At 39.7% G+C, this 17137-nt stretch overlaps 1 protein-coding gene across 1 annotated transcript in view; it reads left to right on the top strand.

Moving 5' to 3' along the window:
- Nucleotides 1-929: 929 nt before the first annotated feature.
- Nucleotides 930-17137, top strand: part of gorasp2 (golgi reassembly stacking protein 2) — a 39146-nt gene continuing 22938 nt past the window's right edge. The window contains exon 1 of the mRNA XM_063052224.1: nt 930-1068. Coding sequence (XP_062908294.1) covers nt 1006-1068 — 63 coding nt within the window. The 5' untranslated portion in view covers nt 930-1005. The remainder of the gene's footprint in view (nt 1069-17137) is intronic.

The following is a 17137-nucleotide window of genomic DNA, read 5'->3' on the forward strand; positions in this document are numbered from 1 at the left end:
CAGGCCGGGCAGCAGCTATGGAAAAGAGTAAACAGTCAACATTTTGGACCATGAGTCCTGAAGAGGGGTCTCAGCCTGGAATGTCGACTGTTTACTCTTTTCCATAGAGGCCACCTGTCCTTCTCAGTTCCTCCAGCATTGAGTGTGTGTTACTCCTACAGATGTGTGGTGAAGAGAATAATATATTAACTGGTTGCACCACAGCCTGGTATGGAAACACCAATGCCCTTGACAGAATAGCCTGCAAAAGTTTGTAGATATGGCCCATTTCATCAGGAATAAAGCCCTTCCCATCACTGAGCACATCATCACAGAGTGCAGTCACAGGAAAGCATCCTCCATCATCAAGTACCCCCACCATCCAGGCCATGTTCTCTTCTTGCTACTGCCATCAGGAAGAAGGTAGAGGAGCCGCAGGACCTGCACCACCAGGTTCAGGAGCTGTTATTATCCCTCAGAACTTGAAACAAAGGGGATAACTTCACTCGACTTCCCTTGTCCCATCATTGAACTCTTCCCACCCCACACTCATGGACTTGTCTTCAAGCACACTTCATCTCATTTTCTGGAGTTTTATTGCTCATTTTGTTGTTATTATTATTATTTATTTCTTCTCTTTCTTTTTGTATTTGCACAGTTTGTTGTATTTTATTTTGCATTTTGGTTATTGTCAGGTGCAGTCTTACATTGATTCTACTGTTCTACTGTGATTGACCGCGAGAAAATGAATTTCAGGATTTTGTATGGTGATATATACGCAGTTCGATAATAAATGTGTCTAACTGCTACTCCCGGACCTGCGAGGTGTTCAATGAGATTGCCCCAGGTACTAATGTTACTGCCATGAATGAGGTAGCCGAGGAGCGGGAGCAGGTTTGCGCATGCTCCTCGCAGGCCCTTCCAGAGCATTGACGTGTCTGTTCCCAGAATGCCTCGGTTGCCACGTAAAAGCGAGTCGCTGGAGCCGCTTCCTTGGGCGACGCTGCAGACTGAGCACAGCCAGTAATGGGGGGCTCGCAAAGTGTGGAAATACCCGGCGGAGGCAGCGAGGGATACCATGTCCTCCGAGTATGTAGCTGCTTTTCATAAAAGCGATTTCATTCGACGTCTTGCGTGCTCGCCCGCAGTGTTGAGTTGCTGTTTTCGGTCCGTACGCAAGGTCCGGGTCTCGGCTGCGGCCTGCTCCTATCTTCCCGCTCTCGGGCTGATGCAGTGACTTCCAGTGAGAGTTCGGAGAGGATTGTGTCTGAATTGTTAGCTGACGGATTGGAGAATTCAACGAAAACACATGACAATAAGTGTCCGACCTGCCTGTTACACGTTTCTCCACGTAGCTACATACAGATGATTAGAAGTTCGAGTCTCCCTCCCCCCCTACAATTGCAATAGGGTTTAGTGTGTTTAGATTTGAAACTAAAGTTATTTGCTTTAAATTTTGACGACTTAGGCAAATTAGGGGTTTGCTCTTCCATTGCAGATTGTAAATTCACACTGGGTTTGGTTTGAATATTCGAATTGCAAGCAGATGCTGGCAGTTGGGTTCTTCAGACTTTCTCTGACATTCGACAAGATGATCACACATTTAATGTCCCTGTTACTCATGGTATCGTTTCATCTTCATGCTTCCTAAGAAATTATCTAACTACGAAATCTACTTCCACCAACTTTTGAGGAAGAATTCCAAAGACTCATTAACCTCAAGAAAAATTAACCTGATCTTTCTGAAGTGGGCAAACATTTGCCTTTAAACAGGTGCCTCATTCTAGATTTTCCTACAAATACCTTTTGCTCCAGTGCTCCTCAGGATCTAATGCTCTTCAATAAACTCCTCTCTCATTTAATGCAAACTGTCTGATCCAATCTTTCAGTAACATAAGCAGCTTTTTCTTTATAGTAGATCTCTTGTAATGTAGATATACCTTAGTGATAGTGTACATAGTGCTCCAGATGTTATCCTGATGCTTCTGTTGTAGAAGTACAACATCCTTTCCTCCTGTAATACACAGTGCAATTTTGTAAGCTTTCCTAATTACAAATTACATTTGCTTTTGCACGTTATGTGCTAGGTAACTCCCTGCATTTCAGGACTTGGTGATTTCTCACCATTGTAATTTCTCAATTTCTGACATCTGTTAGCTCTTGGCTTATTTGTTTAACCTTTTTATTCTCTTGACTTCATCCTCTGCTTTCCACTTTGTGTAATCAAATGTAGCAACCAATCCTTTTCTGAAGTTTTGAGGTAACTTGCATATTATATCAAACAAACAAAGTTTCTGGTGGTATACAAATAGAAAGGTAGCCAAGTTCCGTGTGGGACCCTCAATGAATTGGTAACAGAAATCAGATCAGTGATTTCATCAATCTTCCATGTGAAGAACATGGCAAATATCCCTAACATAACAGATGGACTAATTTCAAATAATGTGGAGGGACTTGTAAAGCTACTGGTCATTATGGATTAACTGTAAAGCTAAAGGCAGACAAATTATTGGGGCCATCTTACAAGGATTTTAAATGAGATGGCTGCAGAGTTGGTGGACCCACTGGTTGAAAGTTTTCAAAACTTGCTAAATTCCAGAAAATTGGAAGACAGCTGATGTGACTCTCCTCTTCAAAAAGGAATTATAGGCCAGATTAATGTGTTATAATGGCAAGGTGTTAGAGTCAAAACTAAAAGGGAAAATAATTATTTAGAATAGCTGGATATAATTAAACCTAGTCATCAAGGTTTTGTGACAGGCAAATCTTTGAAGTGGAATATGTAGATCTAGTGTATTTGTGAAAAGCTTAAAAGAGCTTGCATAAAAGCCTGGTCTCCTAATTCCTGGGCTGAGGTAGTTGCCCTATCAAGAGAGGCTAAGCAGTTTGGATCTGTATTTTTTTTTTGGAGTTTAGAAGAAGTGACCGCTTTCACACACAAAATCTGAGGGATCTTTATGGGGCAATGTTGAGATGATTTCACTTATGGAGTGTCTCAACAAGGGAATGCAGCTGTGAAGTAATACTTAGAGTCTGCTCCGAGATGCATAGAAGTTGTTTCGCATGAGGGTAGTGAATCTAAACCTCAGTCTCAGAGGATGCTGGGGCCAGATGATTGACTGTAGTTAAGATGGAATTGGATAAGTATTTGAAAAATAAAGGAATTGAGGTTTATGGAGAATTGTCATGCAGAGGAGTTGATGCCAGCATAGATCAGCACAATCATGTTGAATGACAAGGCAGGCTTGAGAGGCTTGGTGGAATTCCTGCTCCTACTTTTTTGTGTTCTTTGGTTCCTTTAGTTTTACAACTTAAATACATGACTAACATGCTGAAACCCCAGTGGCTTAGGCGCACAACTTGTCACTTTTTTGCCAGCTTGAAAAAGAATCATTTATGCCAATTGTTATCTTTTAGACTAGTGGTTGCCAACCTTTTTAAGCCCAAGATCCCCTACCTCGGTCTTAGTGAAAGACAAGATCAACCTACTAAATCGTTTAGACACACGCATGCGCACCAGGTAGAAGAGACCAGAAGTGGAGCCCCACAGCCCCAGAAGCAGTCTCTCTTTGCAGGCGGCTTTCCGTAGCAGGAGTGTTGCTATGTTACTATTATCTTAATTGGTATTGCTTATTTTTATAATGCTCCCATTACAACACCTTTAATTCTAAGTTTCATTATTTAATTTTATTTCAACACGAAAAATAAATGAATATAAATTGACTGTTGCACTCAGTGTGATGACTGGGGCTGAATACTTTCTGCTAGTTCCCTGAAATTTGGCTCATAACTACATACAGCCAGTTTGAGACAGTCTGTGAGGTGTCTGTCAGTAAGACAGCTCCTGTACTTAGATTTAATAATTTTCATCTGTTGCAGCACAGTTCCCTCGCAAACCTCCTGACAGACTGAATATTTGAATGGATGGTTTCCTTTGTTAGACTGAATGTTGAAACTGCCACATTTTTCAGGTGTTTTGTATTGGTAAACTGTTACTGAGACACTAATATACGTTTCAGAGGTACGCAAGCTAATGACACCACTGTTTTTTGTTTCCCAGTTCTTTTACATTTGGGGAACATTGGAATTTAAAGGGGGAAAAGTGTTGTAATGTGAGCATTATAAAGATAGATTGATGCCGATTAGGACAATAGTGATGTAGCGGTGCTCCCACTGCAGAGAATTGTTTGTCGGGAGAGGTTGTTTCTGGGTTTGGTGGGGGGTTTGCTTCCGGTCTTTTCTGCCCAGTGTGCATTTTTCATATTTTTTTTTCGGGATCTACTGGGAAAGTCTCGAGTATCGGCCAGTCGGTCGCGATTGACTGGTTGGCGACCACTATTTTAGACTTGTCAGTTTTCTATCCAAACCAGTATACGGTCGGCCTTTCTTATCCGCGAGTTCCATATGTGCGAATTCAATCAACCGCGAATTGGGAAAACCTGGAAGTTCTCTCTCCAGCACTCGTTGTTCGAGCATTGTTCACCTTGCATCTTATTCGTTCGCTACTTTGTTTCTGTGAAAAAATTGCTCCTAAGAAGCAATTACATGGTCAAAGCAAGAGGGAGCATAACGTGCTCTCTCTCGCTGACAAATTAGAAATATTAGATCTTTTGAAAAGTGGCGTGTCGCATTCAGAAGTGAGCCGTAACGTCGGTAAGAACGAATCCAGCATTCGTACAATAAAGCAGAAAGAAGCTGAAATTCGTGGAAGTGTTAGTGCTAGGGATGGCTTGCTATGTAAAGTGCTACAGCCTCAAGAACTTAAAGATCACGGGAGAATTGGCATCGGCTGATGCCAAGGCAGCATCAGCATTCCCAGAAGAGCTACGATAGTTGTGTCTGTACTGAACATGTAGAGACTTTTTTTCTTGTCATTATTCCCTAAACAATACAGTATAACAACTATCTACATAGCTTTTACATTGTATTAGGTATTATAAGTCAACGGAACAGAAGCACTGAGGGCGGTGGGTCCTGTGCTGCCCTGGGTCCTAAAGTCCACCCGCACTGAGATAGGTTAAATAAGGGACTTGAGCATCCATGTTTTTTGGTATCCGTGGGGAGTCTTGGAACCAATCCCTCATGGATAAGGAGGGCCGACTGTATTAGCTTCCACATGATGATCAAAATCACACCCCTTTCACAATCCATGTTAACTTGCCTTTAACTTTTGTAAGTGCCTTGCTATAACATCTTTAATAGCTAATGTTAACCCAATCATGGTTTTTAAGCTGATTTGACTCCGGTTTCTTGCTTTCTCTCCTTGTAACTTATAATTAACCATTTTCAAATTTGAAGTGTTCCCTAAATTTTGGGAATTTTGAAAATTAAATCCAGTACATAGCCATTACATGGACTACTTATGATCCTAAGGTTAAGTTCACCAGGGTGTGTAGACGCATTAGTCTGCAGATTCATCAGCATGCCCAATCACTTGTGTGATGTTTGTAACATTCAGCTCTTTTGGTGATGTTATTTATATCGTCTACAGTGAAGTCTGATGAAAAATGCATGTTAAGCTCATTCACCATTTGTTATTTTCTGTTACAAATTCCCCAGGCTCATTTGCTATAGGACCTAAACAGCCCTTCCAGGTGAGGCAAAGATGTGGCCTTTACAACGGCAAGGCAAGGACAGACAAGGTGACTGATTTGCAGAGTACCAAGCTTTGCCTGCAGCGGCCATTCTTTGTTTCCTGTTGCATGCCATTTCAATTCCCCTTTCCAATTCCAAATCGCCTTGTCCATACTTGGCCTTCTTCACTGCTAGGGTAAGGCCAATACGAACAAGAGGGACAATACCTTGTTCCACTTGGGTAGTTTGGAACCCATTGCTATTTGTACTGAATTTTCTAAGGTAGTCTGCACCTCTGTTTTCCAACAATCTGCCTCCAGTCCTCCCACTTCTTGTTCCTACAGCTTCATACCCCTTCCCTTCTGGGTTCATTCACTTTCTACCCACACAATCTGGTTCATGTTTCATCTGGTCTTCCCTCCTCTCCTAATGGTTTCCATCATCAACTTCCTTGCGTATCAGATTCTAGCACTAGTAGCTTTTGTGTTCTTGCTTAACACCCTATTCTTCCATCCTTCACTCCCCCCACACTAGCTCTATCTGCCTCCACCTATTATCCATCATTCCCTGCCCTTACTTACCTTCATTGGCATAGCATCCTTCACCCCTCTGTGGTTCACCAATCACCTCTGACCCTTGTGTTACCAGTCTCTTTCTAGATAATGCCCATTTTTCCTCACCACTGTTAGTTCTGATACTGGGTTTAACCCAAAGCATCAACAGTTCCTCATTGACAATATACAGTGGCATGCAAAAGTTTGGGCACCCCTGGACAAAATTTCTGTTACTGTGAATAGCTAAGCGAGTAAAAGATGAACTGATTTCCAAAAGGCATAAAGTTAAAGATGACACATTTTAATATTTTAAGCAAGAAAACTTTTTTATTTCCATCTTTTACAGTTACAAAATAACAAAAAAGGAAAAGGGCCCGAAGCAAAAGTTTGGGCACCCTGCATGGCAGTACTTAGTAACACCCCCTTTGGCAAGTATCACAGCTTGTAAATGCTTTTTGTAGCCAGCTAAGAGTCTTTCAATTCTTGTTTGAGGGATTTTTGCCCATTCTTCCTTGCAAAATGCTTTAGTGCTGTAAGATTCTTGGGCTGTCTTGCATGCAGTGCTTTTTTTGAGGTCTAACCACAGATTTTCGATGATGTTTAGGTCAGGGGACTGTGAGGGCCATGGCAAAACCTTCAGCTTGCGCCTCTTGAGGTAGTCCATCGTGGATTTTGAGGTGTGTTTAGGATCATTATCCTGTTGTAGAAACCATGCTCTTTTCATCTTCGGCTTTTTTACAGACAGTGTGACGTTTGCTTCCAGAATTTGCTGGTATTTAATGGAATTCATTCTTCCCTCTACCAGTAAATGTTCCCCGTGCCACTGGCTGCAACACAAGCCCAAAGCATGATCGATCCACCCCTGTGCTTAACAATTGGAGAGGTGTTCTTTTCATGAAATTCTGCACCCTTTTTTCTCCAAACATACCTTTGCTCATTCCGGCCAAAAAGTTCTATTTTAAGTTCAGTCCATAGGACTTGTTTCCAAAATGCATCAGGCTTGTTTAGATGTTTCTTTGAACCAAGACAGCCCAAGAATCTCACAGAATTGTTATATGGTTAACTAGAAGCCTTTTGCAAGAAAAATGGGCGAAAGTCCCCCAAATAAGAATTGAAAGACTCTTATCTGGCTACAAAAAGCACTTCCAAGCTGTGATACTTGCCAAAGCGGGTGTTACTAAGTACTGCCATGCAGGATCCTTTTTTGTTATTTTGTAACTGTAAAACATGGAAATAAAAAAGTTTTCTTGCTTAAAATATTAAAGAAATGTGTCATCTTTAACTTTATGCCTTTTGGAAATCAGTTCATCTTTTACTCGCTTAGCTATTCACAGTATCAGAAATTTTGACTTGGGGTGCCCAAACCTTTGCATGCCACTGTAGATACTCTGTATCTTGCAAGGTACTCTTAAATGTCTACTACTGCAACTGGAATGACGGGTCCCTTAACCTAATTGACTAGCTTATTTAGCCAGCTTTGCTTTCATGTTTTTATAAGTACCTTCATTTATGTTTAAGATACTGCTTTTGCACCCTAACTTGTTCAAACTTAATATAAAATTGAAACCCATCATGATCACTTCACACTATGTGGTACCTTAACTCTAAAGTCATTAATTAATCCTTTTTGGTTCAATGTCAGGTCTTGTATAATCCACTCCCAAGTGTGCTGTTGTAAGAACATAACCTGAAAATCCTCAAGTCCTTTGCCTTTCTGATTTTTTTTCAGTGTGCACATGGATTAAAATCCTCAAAATTCCTTTTCATCAAAGTTCTTATTTAATTGCACAAACTACAGATGCTGGTAATCTGAACTAAAACAAGAAATACTTGAGATACTAAGTAAGTCAGGCAGCAACAAGAGTTAATGTTTTAGACTGATATTCTTTGGTTTTATGCTGCCTGATGTGCTGTATATCTCCAGCATTTTGTTTTTATTCCTGATTTAATTTGATCCTTTTGCAACAGTATAATATTTCGAAGTTGTTGATGTGCCTATATGATTTGCAGTTATTTCACTATATCTGTAACGATGAGCAAAGGAATGTGATTTGACCATTTTTGTGTATCGATGTCAGGTAGTGTAAATGTATAAATATAACCTCTGTATGTGCAGTGTATCTGTATAGTATTTTAATCAAAGATTCAAGATTCAAAGTACATTTATTTTCAAGTACCCATGCAGTATACAATCCTGAGATTCGTCTTCTCCACAGACAACCATGAAACAAAGAAAACCATTGAACCTGTTCAAAGAATAAAGATCAAACCTCCCCCACGCACAAAAAGAAAACAAATTGCGCAAATGGCAACAAAAAGAGATGATAAACACAGTATAAAACACAAAGTTGAAAGGCATATTTATTCAGCTCAGTGTTCGTTATCTGCAGGCTGCCCTGATTCAAAATCGTCAAAACAACAACAAAAAAAGAGTGGCCAGAAACACATCATAATGTGAACTACAGAGCTCAATCCACAAACAGCATCTGTTCAATCTTGCTCGAGAACCAGGACTCCGGCACCATCCTCCAACAGCTTTGCGAGGGAGAGAGAGACCATTCAAGTGCAGGGACCTTTGGGTGCAGTGAGTGAGAGGGAGGGACCATCACACAGACTCCTTCCTCTAGCGGCAGCAGCAAGCGAGCGGCTGGTAGATAGTGCTGAACACCCTCTTGCCTTCTGCACTCGCCTTGATGATGTCAATCTTCCTTGGTGCTTCAATCGGTGAGATCAGCAAGAAGTGGAATCAGTCTGTGCTTCTGCCCTGTCTCCAGGCTTCTTGGCCTCGAGGCTGCACACTTCGTTCAGAGTGACCTCAGAGACAGCAAAGAGCCTGATCACTCAAAGGGCCTGAAAAACACCACCAGAATGGATATATTCTCATTGCATGTGCATAGTTGGTTGAACATTGGTTATTTGATATGGGAGTATCAATGCTTATTGCAATATATCAAACTTTTTGATATATACCATCTACTTTTGTCTGGTTTGCAATGTATAGTCTATAATTTAAGTTTAGAAAATTAACAACAGCTATTATTGCTTAAATTTTCAAGATCTTAATCTTTGTACTTAATAATACAGGCCATGTTAACAGCTTATGTAGTTATTCTCCAGATCCTAAATCTAACATTAGTAATTCTACGTTTACAATGAAAGAAAATCCTCATTATTTCCATTTAGAAAATGAAGCTTTTTTCTGTTTATCCATTTGTTTTGTTTCATGAAAGAGTATAAATCACAGATGACACAAATTGAAGACTCAACATAAAGAAGTCACACCATGCAATAGTTTAAAGAAACTTAAATAATATCAGCTGACAGCCAGAAATAGCATTGGGTTGATGACCACTTCAGGTGCTTGTAATATATTACTGCATTGGTATACCATTCACTTGTTATGTCCATCTATGGAAGGTTGGTATTTCAGTCCATCTTAACACTGACCTGTTGCCGAGCATCATTTAAAAAGGGATAAATTAAGCAGTTTCTTGAACTTGTTTATTGATTCAGTTTTTGTGCAGTTTTGATGACAAGGACATTATTGTAAGAAAATGACTTTAGTTACCTTTGTTTTATAAGTCCTATAAGTCATTACAGAATTATGCCATTTGCCCATAAAGTCTGCTCTGACGTTCAATTGTGGCTTGTTTTATTATTCCTTGTCAACCCATTCTCCTACCTTTTCCCCATAACTTTGATGCTCTTACTAATCAAGAACCTATCAACCTCCAATTTAATTGTTCCAAACGACATGGCTTCAACAGCCACCTATAACAATGATTCACTACAATGAAATTCTTCATTTCTCTGCTAAAGAATATGTTTTTATTCTGAACGATGCTCTCTAGTCCTAGGCAGCACTGGAAGCACTTCTCACACCACATCCACTCTATCCAGGCCTCTCAATAGGTTGTAGTCCCCTACACTTATTGCTGATTATCTGAACACACAATGTTGACAGTGGTATGGTCAGCTCTTTCTGAATATTTAATTACATCTACAGTATTTTATGTTTAATGTTGAATTTTTTGTATGTTTCATTGGCATCAAAATATAGATATTGTCAAAAAGGGAAGTTTTAAGGAGCTGCTTAAGTTTGAAGGAAAACATTTCTTGGGAATCTGGTGATTTTTGGGAGGGTATTCTTGATTGAGTTCTGGATGCTTGGCCTCAGATGTAAGCCAGGTAAAATACCTGAGTGATAATTAGGGGTGTTGTGATGTTGCTCTAAAGCTGGAAGAGTTTAAACAGAGAGGCAACAAATGCATGAATAATTTAACTGCATAGAGAAGAACAAAATAAATTAAAATGTTGTTGTTTTCTCTGAATATTTTATATGATTAATTCAGAATTTTCTCCAATGGTGCCCCTGTTTGAAGATTGAGATTCCCTAATTTATCAAGAGAAAGGGTATTTGAGGAGAGAATTCAGGAAAACAGAAGGATAAATAGAGGTGCATCTGACTGCTTAACCTTACTGATGATGACTAATGCCATATATAAAAGTGTTCCATTTCAGAAGCATTGACATCCCTCATATCAATGACTACAAATCACTTCTCTACCTAACTTTCTTTGAAAGAATTCATACAGCAATGTTTCTTGTGTGCTGCCTTTAAAATTAAAGCCAGGGCATGCTGCAGGAGATGTATCACAAGATCAAAGAACAATTGATTATTTTGAATGCTAGCAAACTGGACCATAAATACAAGAGATTCTGCAAATGCTAGAGATCCTGAGCAACTCATACACAATGCTGGAGGAACTCGGCAAGTCAAGCAGCATCTATAGAGGGGAAATAAACAGTTGACGTTTTGGACCAAGACTGAAAAGGAAGAGGGCAGAAGCTCGAATAACAGGAGGGGGGAAGGGGAAGGATACAAGCTGGTAGGTGATAGGTAAGACAGATGGGTGGGGTGAAGTAAGAAGCTGGGAGAGGTGGAAGAGATGAAGGGTTGAAGGAGGAGGAATCAAGTAGGAGAGGATAGTGGACCATGGAAGAATGGAAAGGCAGAGGGGAACCGAAGGAGGTGATGAGCGGGGATAGAGAAGAGCTGAGAAGGTAACTGGAATAGGAGGGACGGGGAGAATTGCTGAAAGAGAAACGGATGTTCCATATCTTCAACATAAAGACTTGTGGTGGCACTGCCCTTACCTCTCTCCTGCCAGAATCCTAGACTCCTTAAGACTTAATTATTACAAAAAGCATTGTTGTAATTGGCTTGCCATGGTCTATTCTCCATCTATGGTTCAAAATCTCTAACCTATGGAATATTCTTGTTCAGTGTTAAGCTGTGATTCCCCTCTCCTCACTGAACTACATAAACTCTGCTAGGCATTGCGTTTAAAATTGTTGCCCTTATTATGTATTCCTCCCTTTCTCTGCTGTCTCTTCCGTTCGGTGTCCCCTCCCGCCTACTTTACTCTTTGAAATATACTTGCTCATGCATTTCTTTTGATTCATCGTTAGTAGACTGATAGCTGTTCTGACCCAACTTTTATCCAAGCCTTCCAATTTTCCACTTCTGAAAATGGGTATTGAAAATAATGTTTTAACTTTATGTAATTACAATAAGCCTGCAGGAGGTGCAATTGAATCTGTAGGCAGCTGAAAAAATAAAAGATCAGTGGTAGCACAAAGTATGCATCCAACATCAAAATATAGGGAATATGAATTTTAACATTGTTGAAATAGGCATCTTAATATCGACCATTGTGAATTAAAGTTCGTGGCCTGCTTATGTATACTTCAAAATAGTTAAAAATGATTATACATTGAATTTTTGACACATTAAGATGAATTAAATGCAAATACTTCAATAAAATATTGATGAAATCCTATTGAGCATGGAATTGTTTGGGATCAAAGGTGCTGTATTTAAACTTACAGGAGCAATTTGTGGCATATCTGCATATCAACAAAGCTAACATCTAAGAATTGGGAGGAAAATACTTTGGGGTGCAAACTTTTATATGACTGTTTTAGAGCATAGTTTACTACTGAAACTTTCGAATGAAAAACCTTTATATTTTCGGTAGAATTATACAGGAGGGAGATATTGTGGTTGGTTAAACCACTCTCAAGGAGAGTGATAAAACAATTGGGCACAGATCCCCACCTGATTGTCATGATTATGGATATACACTTGTGAGAAATGTTCATAAAGATATTGTTAGTCCTGCTGTGTTCTTTGGCAGTCTACTCCAGTTGAAGTATTAAGAAATGGGAGGTATTGGAGAAAATTGTTAGAATAAATGTATATATATTGGGAGAAATATCAATCTCGCATGACACAGAAATTAGGTATATTGACAACACAAGTCGCAATGATACATCGGAACAAGTTGTGTTCTTCCCATTACTGTATTATTTGTTGCAGTAGGCTTGCCTCTTACTCAGAAGGCTGTATGTGCAATCTCTGCATGTGAACTTTGGATCAGAATCAGGTTTATTATCACTAACTTGTATGTTGTGAAATTTTTTTTTCTGCTGCAGCAGTACAGTGCAAAGACAAAATGACTATAAATTACAAAATAATGCAAATCTGAAGGTGGAAAGGAAGAAACTGTTCCTAAATTGTGTGTGGGTAGTCCCACTTCTGTATCACTTCCCCAATGGTAGCATTGAGGAAAAAGGCGTGTCTTGGTTATTGTGGAATATTTGTGATTGATGCCCCCTTCGTGAGGCAACGCATCTTGAAGATGTCCTCAATGGTGTATAGGTTATGCCCATGATGGAGCTAGCTGAGACTGTAGATTCTTGTAATTCTGTGCATTGGAGCCTCCATACCAGGCTGTGATGCAATCAGTCAGAATACTCTCCTCCATACATCTACCACAAGGGTTCCCAACCTGAGGTCCATGGACCTCTCCATTAATGGTAGGGGTCCATGGCATAAAAGTCCCTGATCTACAGAAATTGCAAGAGTCTTTGGTGACGTACCAAATTTCCTTAAAGTCTAACAAAGTGTGCCTACTTTGTGAATGCATCAGTGTGTTGGGCCCAGGATCAATCTTTGGAGATTTTGACACCCAGGAATTTAAAGTTGCTTACTCTTACCACCATTAACTCAGACTCGCACAGAATTTTAAGAACAGCTTCTTCCCTCAAAGGACTAGTGTGTGTTCTCCCAGTTTCCCCTTGGGGAAGTCCACAATCAATTGCTGGATCTTGCTGGCATTCAGTGTGAGGTTGTGACACCACTGTGGTCTCCCATGGTCAAGGATCCAGTTGCAAAGGGAGGTGCAGAGCCCCAGGTTTTAAAGCTTGTTGATTAATACCGAAGGGATGATAGTTTTAAATACCGAACTGTAATCGATAAACAGCAGCCTGTTGTATATGTTTTACCAACACACAAAATGCCTAAGAACTCAGCAGGTTGGCAGCATCTATGGAAAGGAATGAAGAGTCAATGTTCTGGGCCAAGGCACTTCTTCAGGACTGGTATGGAAGGGGTAAGAAGGAGGGGGGAGAGGAAAGAGTACAAGGTGAAAGGTGAAGTCATGTGAGGGTGGGGGGGAGGGGGATGCAGTAACAAGCTGGAATGTGATAGGTGGAAACAGTAAAGGGCTGAAGAAGAAGGAATCATAGAGAACAGTGGATCATGAGAGAAAGGGGAGGAGGAGGGAGGTAATAAGAACGTGAGGAGAAGAGGGGTATTGGGGGATCCAGAATGCTTTTGCTGTTGTCATTGTAGCAACTCACCCTGCACTTGATTTTTCATGGTGGATGCTAGAACCAAAAATCATAAATATAAAGTGGTATCAAATAAAATCAGTAAGGAATCGAAGCACTACCTCTTTACCCAGTACCACATAAAGTGGTACACAGTAGTCAGTGGGAGACCAGAGCAATTACATGACCAAACAATGTTGTGTTAATAGATTGAGCAGAGGTTTCTGTGAGAAGAGTGGAAGGCATTCTAGGAGGAGTAAGTGCGAATCTGGGGCAAGTATTTTCCCCACACACAATGACAAAGTCGTGACTCCCTAATCTCTTCTCCTCGCATGCCTAATCACTTGAATCCCTTTCCCTTACTCCCCAACAAGGAACATTGGGCATGTTGTTCTGGAAGCTGCTCTCAGTTTTGTAATTCAGTAACGGTATGTGCTGATGGTTTCACCATATTTCAATATAAAATCCATTCCCCATTATATACATTTTTTGTTTTTTACCCCCTCCAAATCTTCTCATTGCTACAGTTAAGACTATCTCCCAGTTCCTTAAATTCAATTTTTTTTTTGTTTAAATCCTTCATGGGATTAACCTATATTCAGTTTCTTCAATCCTGTAGCTCCCATGCCCTCTGGTTTGAGTTCCATCCCACCAGCCCACCCCCTTTAGCTACATTTTCAGTGTCTACATCCCACTCTATCACCCCTTCGTTGCTGTTTTCACATTAAACCTTCACTAATACTTGCCTCTAGCCTGGAATATTTTGATTACCTCATATGCCTTAATTTTTATTTCTCTCAAGCATATGAAATAGCTTGATGTTAAATGTACTATATAAATGCAAATTGTTATCAAATTGAAAAGCTGTTAGCGCACAGTTAAATTTGTGTAGATTTTAAACATGAATTCAAATCAAGGGAGAAATGCACATATACAGACTTAAATTGTCAGATTATACGCAACAAAAGCTATCAGCAATCATTGCTATCTGCAAAAAAAAGTTACGGACTGCAATGTGATAATTTAACCAACCTTGGTTAATTGTACGTTAATTGTTAATTTAACTACTGTATAATGTAAATTAGAATTCCAAGTCATCAGATTTATCAGATGGAATGTGTAACCTGTCATAATCCAGTATGCCATCCATGTTGTAACAACTTCACCTGGTTAGTTAAGTATGTCTACTCTCTATAAAATCTTTCTATGGTTCAGATGTGCAGATTTTCTTGATCAAGTGCAGGTAAGATTTACCGTTAATATCTGACTGAATTTCAAAGGCATTTGCTTTCAAAAGTAATTTCACTCTCCCCAAATCTTCATTATGGTTGTACCTAAACTCTTCCAATATGGATAAAGTGCTATGTATATCTGAAGGCGTGAGGTTTGTACGGTATGCTCGAGAGGAGGAACTGTTATGTGGATTGTTTGTATAGATAGGAACTTGAATTCTAGATTTTCAAAAATCTTTCACTGTCGGTGTTCAATGATACCTGTGTGAATGCAGACCATGTATTTGTCTAGTGACTTCCAGCTTTCGAGTGGATACCTGTTTTAGCATTTTCCATTTTTTAACTACCATTTAGCAAGTGATTAAATTGTATATTCTGGGATTCTATGGATCCTGATAAGGTAATAATTCTGGATATCCAGTAGGCTGAACCTGACCTGTTCCCACTTTTCAGATCGCTGTCCTCTATCTTGTCCAGTTCACTACCGCCTAATCCTAGACCTCAGACTAGCTTGGTCCTGCAGCAGACTCTAAATCAAACAAACAAATCAAGTTTCTGGATTAGTTTACTGAGGTGTGGGTGTATTGAGGCAAAAAAAACACTCCACAGACATGTTTTTGTTTCTTTACTCTTTCTTCCCCCCCCCCAAAAAAAAAGAAACAACTATGTCAACAGACTTGGGTCAATTATCTTAATTAATAAAAAGTAAGCATTACTTTTCTGCAATTTTTTTGTCCAAAATTTGGTACTCCTTTTCCAGCACTATCGGTAGGACCTCATGTATTATAATTTTGCCTTACTAATTATTCTGGTGAGAATTTTTTTGAATTTTCTCATTTGCTTCCATAACATAAAAGTTTATCTACTGAGAAATGCAGGATCCATTGTCTCAAGTAATGTTTGATTCCTAATTCAACATTGATGTAGCTTTGTCACTATAGGAATAAATGAAGACTAGGTGATAACATTTTAGATGAGCATTGGCCCAGGTTTGGTCTTAATTTAAAGAGCAGTTGGCCCTCAATTTAGTGTCCTTGAATTGTTGATCAAAATTGTATGTTCAGTGAAATCTTCTGCAGTGTTCTTATTTAATGCTCTTCCTCCTTGCATTGTCAAGGTGAAACATCTTGCTCTGCATTTTTATTTTGGTTTTTGTGTGGAATTTGTTTTCATAAGCAGCCTTTATGCACATTATCTGTTTGATTATGGACTGTAGGAAAACTTCTTTCATAATCCTCATCGAAAGCTTAACTATATTTATTGTCCCTTAATATAATATATTGGTATTGGGTAATAACTGTTCCTGAACCAGGTGGTGTGGGTCCTGAGGCTGTGCCGTCTTCCTGATGGCAACAGCAAGAAGAGAGCATGGCCTGGGTGGTAGGGGTCCTTGATGGATGCTGATTTCCTGCGACAGCGTTCCATGTAGCCGTGTACTCTATGATGGAGAGGGTTTTATCTGTGATTAGGACTGGACCATATCCACTACTTTTTGTAGGACTTCCCATTCAAGGGCATTGGTGATGCAACCAGTCAATACACTCTCCACCAAACATCTGTAGAAGTTTGTTAAAGCTTTTGATGTCATGCTGAATCTTTGCAAACTTCTAAGGAGGTAGAGGTACTGCCGTATTTTCTTCAACAAGGCACTTGCATGCTGAGCCCTAACAAATCCTCTGAAATGATAACACAGAGGAGTATAAATGTACTGACCCTCTCCATCTCTGATCTTCCAATGATGGACCTCCAGTTTCATCCTCCTGAAATCAATCAGCTCCTTAGTTTTCCTGACACATTGGATAATTATATGTTAAATAATTCACCAAAGCTTTGGCCTAAAATTTTGTTATTCTTTTAACCTCATCTTCACTAGATCAGTCTGGATCTTTCAGTTTGTTTGCAAATACTTTGTTATTTATAAAGGTGGAAGTTGTTGGCAAGATTTTATTGTAGATGGAAACCACCAGCGTACTTGTATTATAATGATAGTTATAGCCCGTCCATCTATGATGTCTGTGCTGAATACCATGCTAAATTAACTTAACTCTCCTCTGCCTGCAAGTGAACCATAGCTTTCCATTCTTTGCCTATTCATGTTATCTAAAAGTCTATTAAACTCTG

The sequence above is a fragment of the Mobula hypostoma genome, chromosome 6, assembly GCF_963921235.1.
Source record: "Mobula hypostoma chromosome 6, sMobHyp1.1, whole genome shotgun sequence".
In the NCBI taxonomy this organism is placed as follows: Eukaryota; Metazoa; Chordata; class Chondrichthyes; order Myliobatiformes; family Myliobatidae; genus Mobula; species Mobula hypostoma.